The following is a 14,751-nucleotide window of genomic DNA, read 5'->3' on the forward strand; positions in this document are numbered from 1 at the left end:
TATATTTAATAATTTAAGTCAATATTGGCTTAGGGACAAGTTATCAACATTAAATTTAAAGTCAAATATTGTAAAGTTTTTTAACTTCTTCTAAGGCGTAAAACACAAACAGAAACTATCGGAAAATATGAAACAGAATATTATTGAAAAATCCTAAAAATATGCAACAAATATGATAAGAAGAGAAACCCCAGGTCCTTTTTGTAGCATTGGGCTAAGCTATTTCCCAAAATTATACCTCAAAGGTTGTAATCTTAAAAGAGTCCTAAAAGTATGCTATGATTTCTTAGGGTTACTGATGGTAATTTTATGTAATCATGAGTGGAGTCAATGAAAGGGAAGAAGGGAATAGTTTTTAACCTTCTTTAGCTAAAAACACTAAAAAATTTAAACAAGTAAAAATAAAATTACGTTCGACCGGACCGAACTTTTAATGCCTTCCTCCATTGCCTAAAGAATACATTTTTTATAAACGTATCTGAATGCAAACGAGTTCCATTTTAATCCAAAAATACCAGTAAGACCCTTTGGATAATGCTGTTAAACTTTTCAAAAACCTTTAAAGTAAGTGAGGCCGTTATATGGCGGCCATACCAAAACTGGAACCTCTATACTCAATTTTGTGCTTCAAGGATTATCATGTACCAAATCTTCTTAAATACCGAATTTGAAACAATTTCGTGAGTAAATATGTCAAGGATAAGCAAAATACCGAATATGAAAAACGAAGACCTATACATTCAATATTCTGCCATCGGAGCTAGAATCCATTGCGAACTACAAATATCAACTTTTAGACGAATCCATACAAGATGTAGCAAAAATCATCAAAATACTGATTATTCGAAGGTACCATTATATGGGGCCTATACAAAAAAGTTGACCTATACATACAATGTTCTGCCACCGGGATAGAACCTATTATGATTTATAAATACCAATTTTTGGACTAATCCGTGAAAAAATGTGGCTAAAATCATCAAAATACCGCATATCAGGAGGTACCATTATATGGGACCTATACATGCAATGTTTCGCAATAGGAGCTAGAACCCATTATGACCTACAAATAACAATTTTTGGACAAATCCGTGGAAAAATGTGGACAAAATCATTACCGTTATATGGGGGCTATACCAAAACGTGGACCCCATTATGATTTGCAGATACCAATTTTTGGACAAATCCGTAAAAAAATGCCGAATATCGGGAGGTACCGTTATATGGCTGCTGTGCCAAAACGTGGACCGATATTTATCGGTTCCAACTATCCTAGACACAATAATTTGTGCCAAATTTTGATGCTCTACGTCAAATAATGTTGGCTGTATCGTGATTTCAATAGACAGACAGACGGACATCGTTAAGTCGACTTATGCTGATCATGAATATATATTTTTATGGGATCTACATCGAATATTTAAGGATATTACACACGGAATGACAGAGTTAATATTCCCTCCTTTTCAAGATGGGATGGGACCTTGGAACGTCGTCAAATAGCATGGAGCCTTTTAAAGTAGTAATTCAATTACAAATATCCCATTAATGAGGAAACCAAACTGAGACCAAAATCAAGAATATCATAATCTTCCCAGAAACCTTTTTGACATTTCCTAATAGCTCTATAACATAGATACATTTTATGTTATTCGATATATATTTTCTAGACTAGAATACATCCGAACATTCTTTAAAAAATTATTACTTTAGACCCTCTGATTTAACAGGTGCGTATAATTACTGGCATAACGTATACGCCACATCACTGAATCATACCACTATTGTTTGACTGTTTGGCCATGATGCCCTCTCATTCTTGCCATATTTTTGCCAACGACATCTAAGTCCCACAATCTCTCCCGAAAAATCCACTCTCACTTTAACTTTTCTTAAAGAAAATGCATTCTCAATGCACCTGAGTAAGAGTTGAAAAAGTTAGCTTTTAAAACATTTCACAATGATGAATCACCTGCCGCTAGAGCAAAAAAGAAAAACTATAACACAACGCTTGCTTTAGTTTCTGAAACATAATACTTGGATAAATTTCCCAATAAAACTGCTTATGGCATAGCTCATTAGCATTCATGCATTCCTTGTGCAAATGGGAGGAAAATGAATTATGTATTTTGGTGTGGTGTTGTGTCGTGGCGTTTGGAGGTATCATCCGAAATACTGACAGAACCAACTACGTGACTGTTGTCATGTCAAAACATTTGCAAAACATGTGTCCAGTAAATCGGTTTATAATTTAAAATCCAAGCGATTATTTTTTTTCTGTGCAAAATTGTATCATTGACATAGCAAATGTTCGGAGAACCCTCTTTGCCCCCTCCTTGGTTGCGATAATCAATTCGAATTTGTAGCTCATTAAAGCCCATCTAAGCTTTTGAAACAAACACAATCGGAACAGAGTCATTTCGTAAGTGAGAACGCACAATGCTATCGCATAGCCGATGTTTGTGTCGCAATCGCAGTGGCATCGTCAAAATAAAATACCAAACAAATGTTTTAAACATTCCTCTAATGAACTTGACTCTGAAATGATTTGAAATCCATCAGAGCAATGATGGAGCAGAGGCAGCGCAAGCGTGTTGTATGCCGACATAACGTGTCTAAGCATGTGTTGCATGTTGAAAGCATTTATTTGGCGGGGGTAATTTTTCTGCTGTTGCCTTGGTTTGGTGGTGAACACATAGAAACACACACACACATACACAAAGAGCATTGACAAAATGCGATCTCGATGACGATAGCGATGATGAAATGATTTCAAAACTACAACATGTGCTTGTTTCCTTTTTCTGTGTGCAATTGTCGTCATTGTTCGATTTTCAATTGGAAACGGGAACAGTGGAGACCACTTAAAAGGGAAAATATTTAGAAAAAAAATATTCAAATATTCTGAAAACATGTCCAGAAGATTAAGGGTTACTTAAGAAATTATATTACAGTCATTGCATCTTTCCCAATTCCTTTGCCATTTTAATAGCATACTTTTAGGCGTTCCCCACACATACATAATATATAAAGTTAAGTAATAAGAGAAGGGTTAGATTATTAAGGGCCACATGAGACATTATGTTAGAGTCATATGTAAAATGACTTCTTTCTAATGTTCTTTGCCCCTATTATAGCATACTTTTAGGCGCTCCCCAAAAATTTAAACGAAATGTTTAATAACAAGACAAAACTCAAAAATGTTTAATAAGTTTAAGGGATAAGTGAAGTAAAGAATGGTTGTATAAATATATTATTTATATTTTTTTCATTTCTGTAATCACCCAAAAGTATGCTACAAAAATTCTAAATACAAAAAAAAGAGGCACAAACTTTACATAACTAACATTATGTGTCAACTAGCACTTAAGGAATCCATCAAAACATATGTGTATTTTCTAAAACGTCTTAGCAAATAATATCCAAAATAATCCTATATCTATCTACATATCTATATCTGCCCTATATCTCCATGTTTCCCCTTGCTTCTTATTTCTTAAATTTTTTAACTTTAAGCTTTTCTGCTCATCTTCATTATTGATTATCCACTGTAGATGTTTGATAGCATTACCCTAAGCTCCGAATAGATTCGTTTTCGCAGCGGCATAATGATTGCATTATGTGTTTATGGAACTATAATTTATAGCAAATAGAAGGAATACCAACTGAATCCCATGAATATACATTTTTATGGCCACATATATAGACATAAACGCGAGGGTCATGTTGAAATAATCAACATGCCGGAGATTTCGATTTAGAATTAAAATCCATGTGAAACCAAGTGGACAGTTGGAAAAAATTCAATTTTGGTCATGGCATCCAAACAATCTGACAAACCAATAAACAACCGGGAAATCCCGGCCACAAAAGAAACCAACAAAAATGTGGTTTTGGTGGTCACTGAATGTATTTTTTCCGATTTTTGGAAAATGAACATTTCATTGGAAAACGTAACATTTAAACATTTTTGTCAAATATATGCTTTTAAATTACGATACTTTTCTAAGCCTGAAAATATGCTATATATTTGTAATATGCTTGGAAATTGATTGAATAATTGCCTTTTGTTAAGGCTAATTGGTTTGAAACAATTCTAAATGGGTTTCCACGAAATGCTTAAAAATGGAAAAATAACCAAACATAACATGGCGATAACAAGTGTTTAAATACTGGCCATGACCTTGCCATATCCTATCGAATAATTGATTTTATTAATAAAAATTAAAAAAGCCGTTTTATATCATGGATAATGACACTTCAAGGTTAAGGGCAATTACAGCTGGCTAACCTTGAAATAATATTTAATTTTCTCGGAGAAATTAGGTTTATAGCCAGTCAGTGGAAAATTGTTTTCTTCAAAAAAGATATAAATAAATTTCCTTAAGTAATTATTGATTTAAGACAATAAATAAAATTTTACAGAGACTTAACTTGGAAATGGAAAAATATATGTATTCCCAATTCGCCCTAAATGCAGACTTTGATTTCACGACAACATATTATCCCCAAAAATAAGCAATACTTATTTTTTCAACATTTTCACCAAGAATCCATTAAATTCATTTGAAAAATGGTGTTGTTCACTTTTAATTCATTTCATTTTATTTAAATTTCTCATTTTTTATTTCGGGGTTGTTGCATAAAAATCATGGCATATCCCAGAGGGATTATGCAGGTCTACAACAAAACATGGTGTGATTACACACTCAAATGGAACCAGGGAATAACATCAACTTGGGGGATGAACCGCTCAAAATCAGTTGATTATTCAGAAGTAAAACAGCAGGGAAAACTCAATCATAATCATTATCAACGCCATCGCCATCACCAGCGCTGGAGTCAGAGTCAGTGTTGCATGTTTTATACCAGCCAACAACAACAACAGCTCTACCATTAACATGAACCGAATCATATATTGTTAGCGACGCATTTATTTATGAATATGCATGTCTGATTGTATAAAAAAGATGTTGTTGTTGCTTTTTCGGAGTTATTGTTGCGAATGTCTGCGTGTCTCCTGATGTCACTGATGAAGTGCGATTAAATATGCAAAAATATACACACTTTGTTGCGCATATGTAATTGAATGAATTCCACTGACAAGGATATCAGGATACAATTTGTCGTGAAATTGTTTTATGACAATAAGGAAATATATATTTTACAATAAAAAATTAAATGTAATGAAAAAAATTAAATTTAATTGATTTATGTTTCCATTAAGGATTTTAAGTTCCCCATACCACATACATAAAGGTTAGTTTATACATCGTGTTAGATTCGTAGAGAAATTAACTTTATCCTCATTTATGTTTAATATTTTTAAGGCATACTTTTGGGCGCTTCGCATAAAGAATACAAACTTAAAGAATACAAAGCGTATTCTACTTTTAAATAATTTTTTTTTTCGATAAAAACAACTATATTAGAATTAAACCTGATACACCTTCGCTCTGGAACTGGCAAACGGCAACCTATTTGTGTGTGAAAGCACCCTCAACACAGATCGTAAAAATCTGTGATAGTGTAAAGGGATAGTTTGCTCATTTCTCCATACAACCTGTGGTTCTAGAAAGGGACCTCTGATTTCGGCCCTATTAGATTGGGTACTGGTAACTGAGGTCCGTGTGGTTGTCAGACCTGCTATTCTTAATAAAGTGTTCATTTTCAGTACAAATATTGTGGTTGAGACCCTAAAAGTATGCTCTAAAAATGTTAAATATGATAGTTGAAAAGTAAATTTGCTTGTAAATCCTACATGATGTGCAAACTAGCTTAGGTCGAAATTTAGATACAGCTCACCTAAAAATCTTCAACCGTTTACAGGTTATTTGTGCACTAAATGGCCAAAATCAGTTCAAATGACCTGAATTTTGGCACATCTGACCGAATTCAGTAGAGAAGCAAGTACATAAAATTTGGTGAAAATCGGTTCAGATATAGCTATAGCTCCCATATATATGTTTCACCCGATTTAGGGTTTTAAGTCCCCCACATTCGTAATATGCACTCCAAAAGAATGATATTTGGTACCGGGAACCAGATACTGCTCGAAAATACGTATGCCAATTTTTATCGAGATAGGTTCAGATTAGGGTATAGCTCCCGTATATATCTTTATCCGATATCAAGTTTATTGTGCACCAAATGGCTACTATCAGCCCAAATGGAATTTTAGCAATTTCGGCCGCATTCATCCCAGAAACCAGTACATCAAATCGGTAAAGATATAGCTATAGATCCCACACATATGTTTTATCCGATTTGGGGTTTAATGTACCTCACAAGTGTAACATTCATTCCACAACAATGATCTTCGGTACCAGATATCTGATACAGCTCTGAAGTAAGTGCATCAAATTTTGTCAAGATCGGTTCAGATTTGGATATAGCTCCCACATGTATCTTCAACCGATTTCGGGTTAATTGTGCACCAATTTGCCAATATCAGTCCAAATGTCCTGAATTTTTTGCAAATCCGACCGAGTTCAGTCTAGAAGCAATCACATTAAATTTTTTGAAAACCAGTTTAGATACGCTGTAGCTCTCATATATATGTTTCATCCGATTTGGGGTTCTAAGCCCCTCACATGCGTAACATGCACTCCACAACAATGATATTTGGTACCAGATATCTTATGAATCTCAGAAATATTTATGCAAAATTTTATCGAGAACGGATTTAGTGGATTTAGGGACGTACATATAATCCGAAGTGATATCATGCACCCTATAAAAGATAAAAATGTCTCCGTCAAATTTAGAGAAACCTCCTACACATTACCTCACTTTGAAATCAAATAATAACTGGTCTAGAGCCAAATGTTGATAGGTGGCAGGATCTACTTCAAATACATTCTTTTGTTACGGGAGCTCTACTAAATATGTATAGTGGTGTAAGGTATCATATAGTCGGCCCCGCCCGATTTTTTACTTTTCCTTACTGGTATTCTATAGTTTTGTTCTTCCATAATTTGTTCTTAAAACGAAAAATAAATAAACTCTTCTCTTCTCCATAAAATAAAGCTTGTCTAAACTGCCTAAAATTCTAGAAAACACTGAACACGATTCCAATAAAAAAAATCACCAAATTTACTGTACACTTCGGCAGTTGACAGGGGCACTTGACAACAAAGTAAAGCACTTCCAACTATTATCTAAAATTGCTCTAAAAGCTTATCTCGCATTGGCTTTGTTTTGAGCATGTTTTTTTGTTTTGGTTTGGTTCGCTCAACGGGTCATGTGGAATCCATCAAAACAAATTGCAAATACCCCCGAAAAAAACATCGGCCAATATCATCCCCCAGCTCTCCCCAAACCGGCGAGTGGGTTACAACTTGAGACATACCCCCAACATGGTGGTGGAGTCAAGTGGTGGATGGAGCCAATATCGTCATCAGTGAGCCGCAACAAATGCGAATATGCTTAAAAACTGTTCCGCTATTTGAAGTCACAAAACATTTTGTCCAGCGTTTTTATTTTTATTTTCGTGTTTTGTTTTTTTTTTGCAGTTTCAGTTTCAATTTTGATTTCATTTTCAGTATTTGTGTGTTTTTTTTTTCGTTTCATTATCGAATTTCGAATAGAATAACAGCTCGGATGCCAGTGGTTTACATGTGTTTGTTGCATGTTTCGCGCTTGGACGAGAGCTGGAGATGGACGCCAGCAAACAAACAATACCAACACCCATAACGCCAACACCAACAAAAACAACAACAAATCATATCAGAAAGATTCTGCTCGCATAGATGTTAATGTTTTTGCTATTACTGTCAGACGCTCTAATATATCTCTGATGACTGAAAGCGACACCAACAACAACAACGGCAACAATGGCGACGACGGCGACAACACCAACAACGAAAACAAAACTATTGCAAACGGGCATTTGCAGTTCGAAGCTCAGCTTTAATAGTTTCAAATTTAAAATAATGGAAATAGTTTCATTTCGGTTCTCTTCCCAAATACATGAACATTGTTCTCGTGAGGGACTTCAGTGTTCTGTTCGTTATTCCGTTCGATTTGGGGGGATCGTAAACGAGAAAACGATTTCGATCCTTTTTTTCTTGTGTGTTCGTCGCCATATCGTGTATTACTTCGGCTGATTGTGAATAGAAAATAATACGAAGGAAATATGTCATCCTTAAGGATTTTTTGGCTAATTGTGTTTGTATGTGTGTGTTTAGTGCAATTGATTTCCACACAATCGGTTGGCCATCGTTCGCTGGATGAAGCCCGTTCAGAACGCCAACGTTTAGTGCAAAAATACATTAAAACCCTGAATAAGGAGGAGGGAGCTATACGCCTTGTGGGCGGAGATGCGGAATATGAAGGTATGCAGGATATGCTAGGGAAAATTGGGTTAAAAGAATTTCAGAAGAATATTACTTAATATTGCTTAGGCGATTTGAACTATAATAAGAGGAAAGGGTGTGCCTATGCTCTAGTCCCTCGAAATTTGTGATATACGGACAAATAAAAAATTTTAGTTAAAATTTTAAAACTTTTTTAAGTTTGGCTACCTATTGGGTTCCCCATTTCAATATGGAAAGTAAGACAGAGAATATATCAATAAATAGATTATAGTATCGTAGTAGGATTCTGTAAGGACCATAAAGTATTGTATCCGCTTATACAGCTCGTAATCTTATATTTGAATTAATCTATTGCCTATTTTTGGGCGCTACCATGCGTGGGAAGGACTATGTCTTCTTTGAGATTCAACTCTGCAGATGTTTTTGTATTATCCTTTTCGGGTTTCCGAATTGCGTATGCGGTCCTTTCCAGTTTCTTTATGGAACATGTGTTTCAAGGGGATCTTTTCTGTGAGACACCATTACGCTATTGATTGGATATAACGTTACACCAAAATATGTGCATTTTTTGGGGTCGATCTAGCGATATCCTTCCGTTCGTCCGTCTGTCTGCCTCTCTGCTGGCTGGTGCACACGATAACTCTTGAAGGGGGTAAACGATTTGATCCAAATTTGGAAATCGTAATATTTTTATCAAACTTAGGTCGAGTTTGGCGATTGACAATACGGTCTACTCCTACTGGCAAATCCCCCACAAAAGGTCAATATTTTCAAAAAAATATTTTACTCCACAGAACAAGAAAGGATGATCCTATTTTGTTTCAACTTTGCAAATCCTAATATTTGCCACAGTGCTAGGTCAGGTGTGAAAATAGACATTATATGTCCACTCCATCTCCATCTCTAAATTTCCATCTCCATCTTCAAATTTCACACAGTACAATATTTTTATTTACCCAAGGTCTGGTGTTAAGGTGGTCGGCCGACTCCTTCTGGTACCTCTCCCACAAAGGGTCAAAGTTTTGAATATCCATGAAGCTCATATAAATTTCATCCGATTCCATTCAGACTTCAATATTTCCATCAACACAAGACCCGTTTTAAAGGTTGTAGAGATCGGATAATTCCTTCTGGTACCTCCCTCACATAGGGTCAAAGTTTTGAATAACAAAAACGATCATAAAATCCGAAATAACCATTAGTTTATCTTCGTACTTCACACATCCCATTTTTTTCTACTAATACAAGATCTGGTGTGAAGATGAGATATATCGATTTACTCCTTCTTGTACCTCCTCCACAAATTTTGAATATCCATGAAGCTCATAAAACGCGAAATTAACATCCCATTACATTCGGACTTGGCACATCTGAATATTTCTATCGACCCAAGATCTGTTATAAAGATGGCAGAGATCGGACAATTCCTTCGAATACCTCCCCAATAAAGGTTCAAAATTTTGAATAACAAAAACGACTATAAAATTCGAAATAAGCTCCCGGTTCTCTTCATATTTCACACCTCCTATTATTTCTACTAACACAAGACCTGCTGTGAAGATGGGATACATTGGTCCACTCCTTCTGGTACCTCACCAAGAAAGGTTAAACATTTTTGAATATCCATGAAATTCATAAAACACGAAATTAACATCCGATTCCATTCAGACTTGGCAACATCATCTATCGACCCAAGATCTGTTATAAAGAAGGTAGGGATGGGATCATTCCTTGTGGTACCTCCCCTACAAAGGTTCAAAGTTTTGAATAACCGAAACGATTAAAAAATCCGAAATCTTCATATTTCACACATCGCATTATTTCTACTAAAACAAGATCTGATGTCGCATACAAAGTGAAGTGGTCCAAACCTGGCGCGTCGCAATATTTTTTTATTATATATTTGTTTTGGTACGATACGAAATGGTCAATACTGGTCCATTTCTTCGCAATCTACGCCATAGAGGGTCAAAAATTTGAATAATTACAACAGGAGTCAACATTTATTCAAATAATCGAATATTTGTTTTTATTTTAACAAATGTGGCCTATATATCTCTCTTCAGTTTCTCCACTATTTACGCTACCACTTTTTGACATATGTATGTGATAATATCGTCTTATATGCAATTACATTTCCGCTTTGCAGTTACGTATACGTAATGACGACACTTATACGCTCCCACATCCTTCCATCTCGAATTCAATAAAAACAGTGTCTCAGCAAGAAAATTAATTTCAAACCCATAACATGTCAAAGTAGTAGATTTATAGATTAATATGTTCCACATTTCAATCACATCTGGCCAAAGGTATTAACATATTTAAGTCCGCTATTGATTCAAATAATTCACTTCACAGTAATTGCACACGCCAACTGGTGGATAACCGTACACACACACACACATTGTGGAAATTGTTATTTTTTTTTCATACAATTAACATGTCTATCAGAGCATTCATTTGCTATATATGTATATTATTATTACTATTTTTTCAATGAAAGTATTGACTTTAAACGCCATCCAGATGGGTTTGAAAAATTTGCATTTACATTTCAATCAATCAAATAATGAACAAATCAATCTTCGACATTTCATCAAATGCGGTGTAAATTGTATCGTTTACGTTGTTAGTCAATCACTTTTTCCTTTTCATTAGAACTGTGTGGCGGTTAGATTACGTCAAACGGACTGACGAACGGGTTGATTGAATTGTTTTGTGAGGGAAATGAATAAAATGTAATGGATATGTGGCGTATGAGTATTGATGCAACGTATACGACCTGATAGAATATTTTAGATAAATTTAAATGTAGAACATCATAATTATCCTTACGCTCTATTACAGGTAACATCGAGGTCCTGCACAACAACAAATGGGGCTCGGTGTGTGATGATGAATGGGACATGGTGGAGGGCAGAATTGTGTGTGAACAACTGGGCTATGCTGGTGTGAGAAAGGTAACACATAGCGGTTACTTTGGCCCGGCCAAGAGACGTTTCTGGATGGACAATATTTTCTGTGAAGGCCATGAAAAGGAGTTGACCCACTGCCATTTCGATGGCTGGGGTGTTAATGACTGTGAACCAAGCGAGGCAGCTGGTGTTATTTGTGATGCTCCTGTGGGGCTGGAACCAGAACCTGAGGTGCAACCGGAGTATTATGAACCCAAATATCGTGTACATTACACCCATAAAATGGATGTACGCCTAAGGGGTGGCAGACACCACAAAGAGGGACGTGTTGAGGTGCGCATCAACAACGGCAAATGGGGTACCATTTGCTCTGATGGCTGGGGCCTGCTGGAGGCCAATGTGGTTTGTCGCCAACTTGGTTTGGGCTATGCCCGAGATGCCATGCAAACGGATTTCTTTGGTGGTTCCGATATTGCTCCCCATTTGATTACCGGCACCGAGTGTTATGGCAACGAGACATCGTTGAATGATTGCCTGCACCATGACTATCTGCGCGGGGTATTGTCGTGTCATGGTTCATTGAATCATGTGGCCGTCGTGATATGTGATCACCTGGCGCCAGATCTAGTTATCGATTATTATGAAATTGAGCGTACCGCCCATTTGGAAGATCGTCCCATGGCTTTGATGCAATGTGCAATGGAGGAGAACTGTGTGGCCAATGAGGCTTATGAAATACAACGTGATGACCCGGACTGGCGCTATGCCACAAGGCGCCTACTCAAGTTTACTGCCAGCGCTTTGAATACGGGAAATATCGATTTTCGTCCGTTCAAGGAGAAGAATATGTGGGAGTGGCATATGTGTCATATGTGAGTGAGAGAGACGGATTGAAAGAGCAATAATTAATGCAGGTTATGTTTTTTATAGGCACTACCACAGCATGGAAGTGTTCGCCACATTTGACATATTCGACCACAGTGGCGTTAAAGTGGCCCAGGGCCATAAGGCCTCCTTCTGTTTGGAGGATAGCCAATGTCTGCCTGGCATACCCAAGAAATATAATTGTGCCAATTTTGGAGATCAAGGTAAGTTTTTTTGGAATTTCGGAAAAGAGAAGAATATTATTTTTGTATGAAGTAGCTGGTAATGCTTGGCAACCCCTGGTCTCAGAGAATAGAAGTTGAAGTTAAATTGGGGGTCATCAAACCTATTTTTGATACAGAATTTCGCTAAATTTGGGGAGTTTGAAAACAAGTGATTTTCTCAAATTTTAATTTTTTGATAGGAAAATTTTGCACTCGTCGTTGCGTATGGCAGCATCAGCCAGAGAGTCGAAGTGTTAGAGCTATACACTACTCTCCAATTAGTGAAGAGAGAGAGAGAGAGAGAGAGAGAGCATGCTACACAAATATCTGTTTGATTAAACTCTTTATATCCCGAGACATATGGCTGCAGAGGGCATTTGATACTGCCAAAGTTTGCCTCACATCCAGGAAACAAATGGGTATCTCACAAATTTTAAAAATAATACCTCTCCTAAAATAGGAAATCGATTTCCGATTTTTTTCACATGGAGATTTGATTTCCTGACCCTTTCCCTCTTTAACTCTCCCGTAAATAGCCAAAATTTTTTAATACCAATGTACCCCATAAATATGTGTGGTGAGATTTGCTGAATATGAGAAAAGATTTGTGTCCACTGAGGGCGAAACCTAATTTTTTAGCAATTTTGACATCAAATATCTATATATTTATTTAGCCAAAAATGAGTTTCGAAACTAGCAGTAAGTAAATTAGAATTTTCTAGCAAAATGTTCCAAAAAGATCTAAAAAAGTACCATTTCGGAGGTGGCAGGCAACCCGAGTTGTCGGTTGTTTAGAGGTAGTCTATCATTGACATTTTAATTCCGAATTCATCTAACAACTCCTCTTTTAATCTGTTTATTTCTTCTCTTCAGGCATCTCCGTCAATTGTTCCGATGTTTATCTCTACAATTTGGACTGTCAGTGGGTTGACATTACGGAAATGAACACCGGATCGTATACCTTGAAAATTGCCATCAACCCGGAATTCAAGGTAGCCGAAATGAATTTTGACAACAATGCTGCAATTTGCAACCTGCTTTACACTGACACCTATGCCCGTGTCGACAACTGTAGATTAGTTAGACCCTGAGAGGGCCACGGCTGTGATGGCCCATCAAGACAAGGCAGAGATGATCATTATGAACTGAACCATAAACAAATTATGCAATTATAATATTTTATGAGAACTTGGACCAACCATGACTGAAACGGGAACAAAGTGACTTGATACCATTCTGCCTGACATTGAGTGCCTGAGTGATTAATTCACAGATTTATGGCTGCGAAAAAAAAACAACTTTGAAAAACAACAAAGTAAGAAAAAAAACAACAATTAATTCAAACTGTGCCAAATAATTTAAAACCAAACTGTACTTAATTTAAACAAATAAAATAAAAACAAAAAATATATAAAAGCTTAAAAATGAAAACATAATAAAAACGTGTGAATATTTTCCCCAAACCATGCAAACGAAGCGAGAGCGAGAGCTATGTGTGGCAAATTATTTTAAAGTCATTTTCATTTTCATTTCCATTTATTTTATTTTTCCCCTCCATGCTGTTGGCGAAAAATCAGCAGAGTAGGAAGATGGAAATAAACAAAAACGTGATAATCACATTTGAACTTGAAAGTAACTGAGGCGTAGCTTTGCCACTGTTTTAGCTGAACGGATTGGATTTGGCCAGAGTTCGGTTGTTCGGTGTTCTCAGGCAAATTGTTAATAACTTTGTAACGTGTAATCATCATTGCCATCGTGATCATGATCAGTGGCATCATCATCATCATTATCGTCGTAATTACGTACATGCCAATAATATGTTAAATACCAAACTAAAAACAACATAAACTTTAGTGTAAAATTGCACCTTAATTATGGCAGCAGATGTAATTCAACTAAAACTTAAAGTGAAGCCTGGCTTTAAAGAACCTGGCTCATGAGAAACTAATGAAAATGTAAATAATTTTCCAAACATCCTACAAGCTAAAATTACTCCAAACACGATTGAGGCGAACATTCAACCGTTATAGCCATGTTCGACTGTTTATCGTTTAATTAGATCCAAAGATGACACATTGTGCCACAAAAATTTTGCATTCAATTCGGACATGTGTGCTGGGGCATTGTTGTTTTGTTTTTGTAATTTAATTCTGATTTTCTGATGAATAGTTGACAGTTGTTTGACTTTTATGGCGGCAGTGTTGTTTTGATTTGTAAATTTCAAGCTTCAATATTCTGTTCATCCATCCCGCACCGTCACCGACGTCGTCGTAGTCATCATCGTCACCATTTAGTTACCTCACAGACACTGGCTGGTGTTACGTTTACAAACCTATGAATTAGAAATAAATAAATATGGAAAAGGTAATTTGGTTATTTCATGCTTGAGTCGTCGACCATTGGCATGAATGTTGCCTGCAGTTTGTT

At 36.2% G+C, this 14,751-nt stretch overlaps 1 protein-coding gene across 2 annotated transcripts; it reads left to right on the forward strand.

Moving 5' to 3' along the window:
• The first annotated feature begins 7,948 nt into the window (after nt 1-7,948).
• LOC101898322 (lysyl oxidase homolog 3B) lies at nt 7,949-13,738 on the forward strand. Of its 2 annotated transcripts, none has more exons than XM_005185206.4 (4): nt 7,949-8,336; nt 11,169-12,108; nt 12,167-12,324; nt 13,198-13,738. In XM_005185206.4, the coding sequence occupies exons 1-4, from the start codon at nt 8,138-8,140 to the stop codon at nt 13,413-13,415; spliced, it is 1,515 nt and encodes a 504-aa protein (XP_005185263.2). In that variant the 5' UTR covers nt 7,949-8,137; the 3' UTR covers nt 13,416-13,738. The 2 variants fall into 2 exon arrangements, with proteins under 2 accessions (XP_005185263.2, XP_019892930.2); XM_020037371.2 differs by lacking the exon at nt 7,949-8,336 and adding an exon at nt 10,924-11,059.
• The last annotated feature ends 1,013 nt before the right edge of the window (nt 13,739-14,751 follow it).

This window comes from Musca domestica, unplaced genomic scaffold, assembly GCF_030504385.1.
Source record: "Musca domestica strain aabys unplaced genomic scaffold, Musca_domestica.polishedcontigs.V.1.1 25, whole genome shotgun sequence".
Classification (NCBI taxonomy): domain Eukaryota; kingdom Metazoa; phylum Arthropoda; class Insecta; order Diptera; family Muscidae; genus Musca; species Musca domestica.

Excerpts from the sequence above, each read along its gene's own strand:
- LOC101898322 (XM_005185206.4), top strand. The coding sequence starts at position 8,138 with ATGTCATCCTTAAGGATTTTTTGGCTAATTGTGTTTGTATGTGTGTGT. Across the intron at positions 12,109-12,166 it reads GAGTGGCATATGTGTCATAT|GCACTACCACAGCATGGAAG; the intron begins GTGAGTGAGAGA and ends TGTTTTTTATAG. Across the intron at positions 12,325-13,197 it reads TGCCAATTTTGGAGATCAAG|GCATCTCCGTCAATTGTTCC; the intron begins GTAAGTTTTTTT and ends TCTTCTCTTCAG.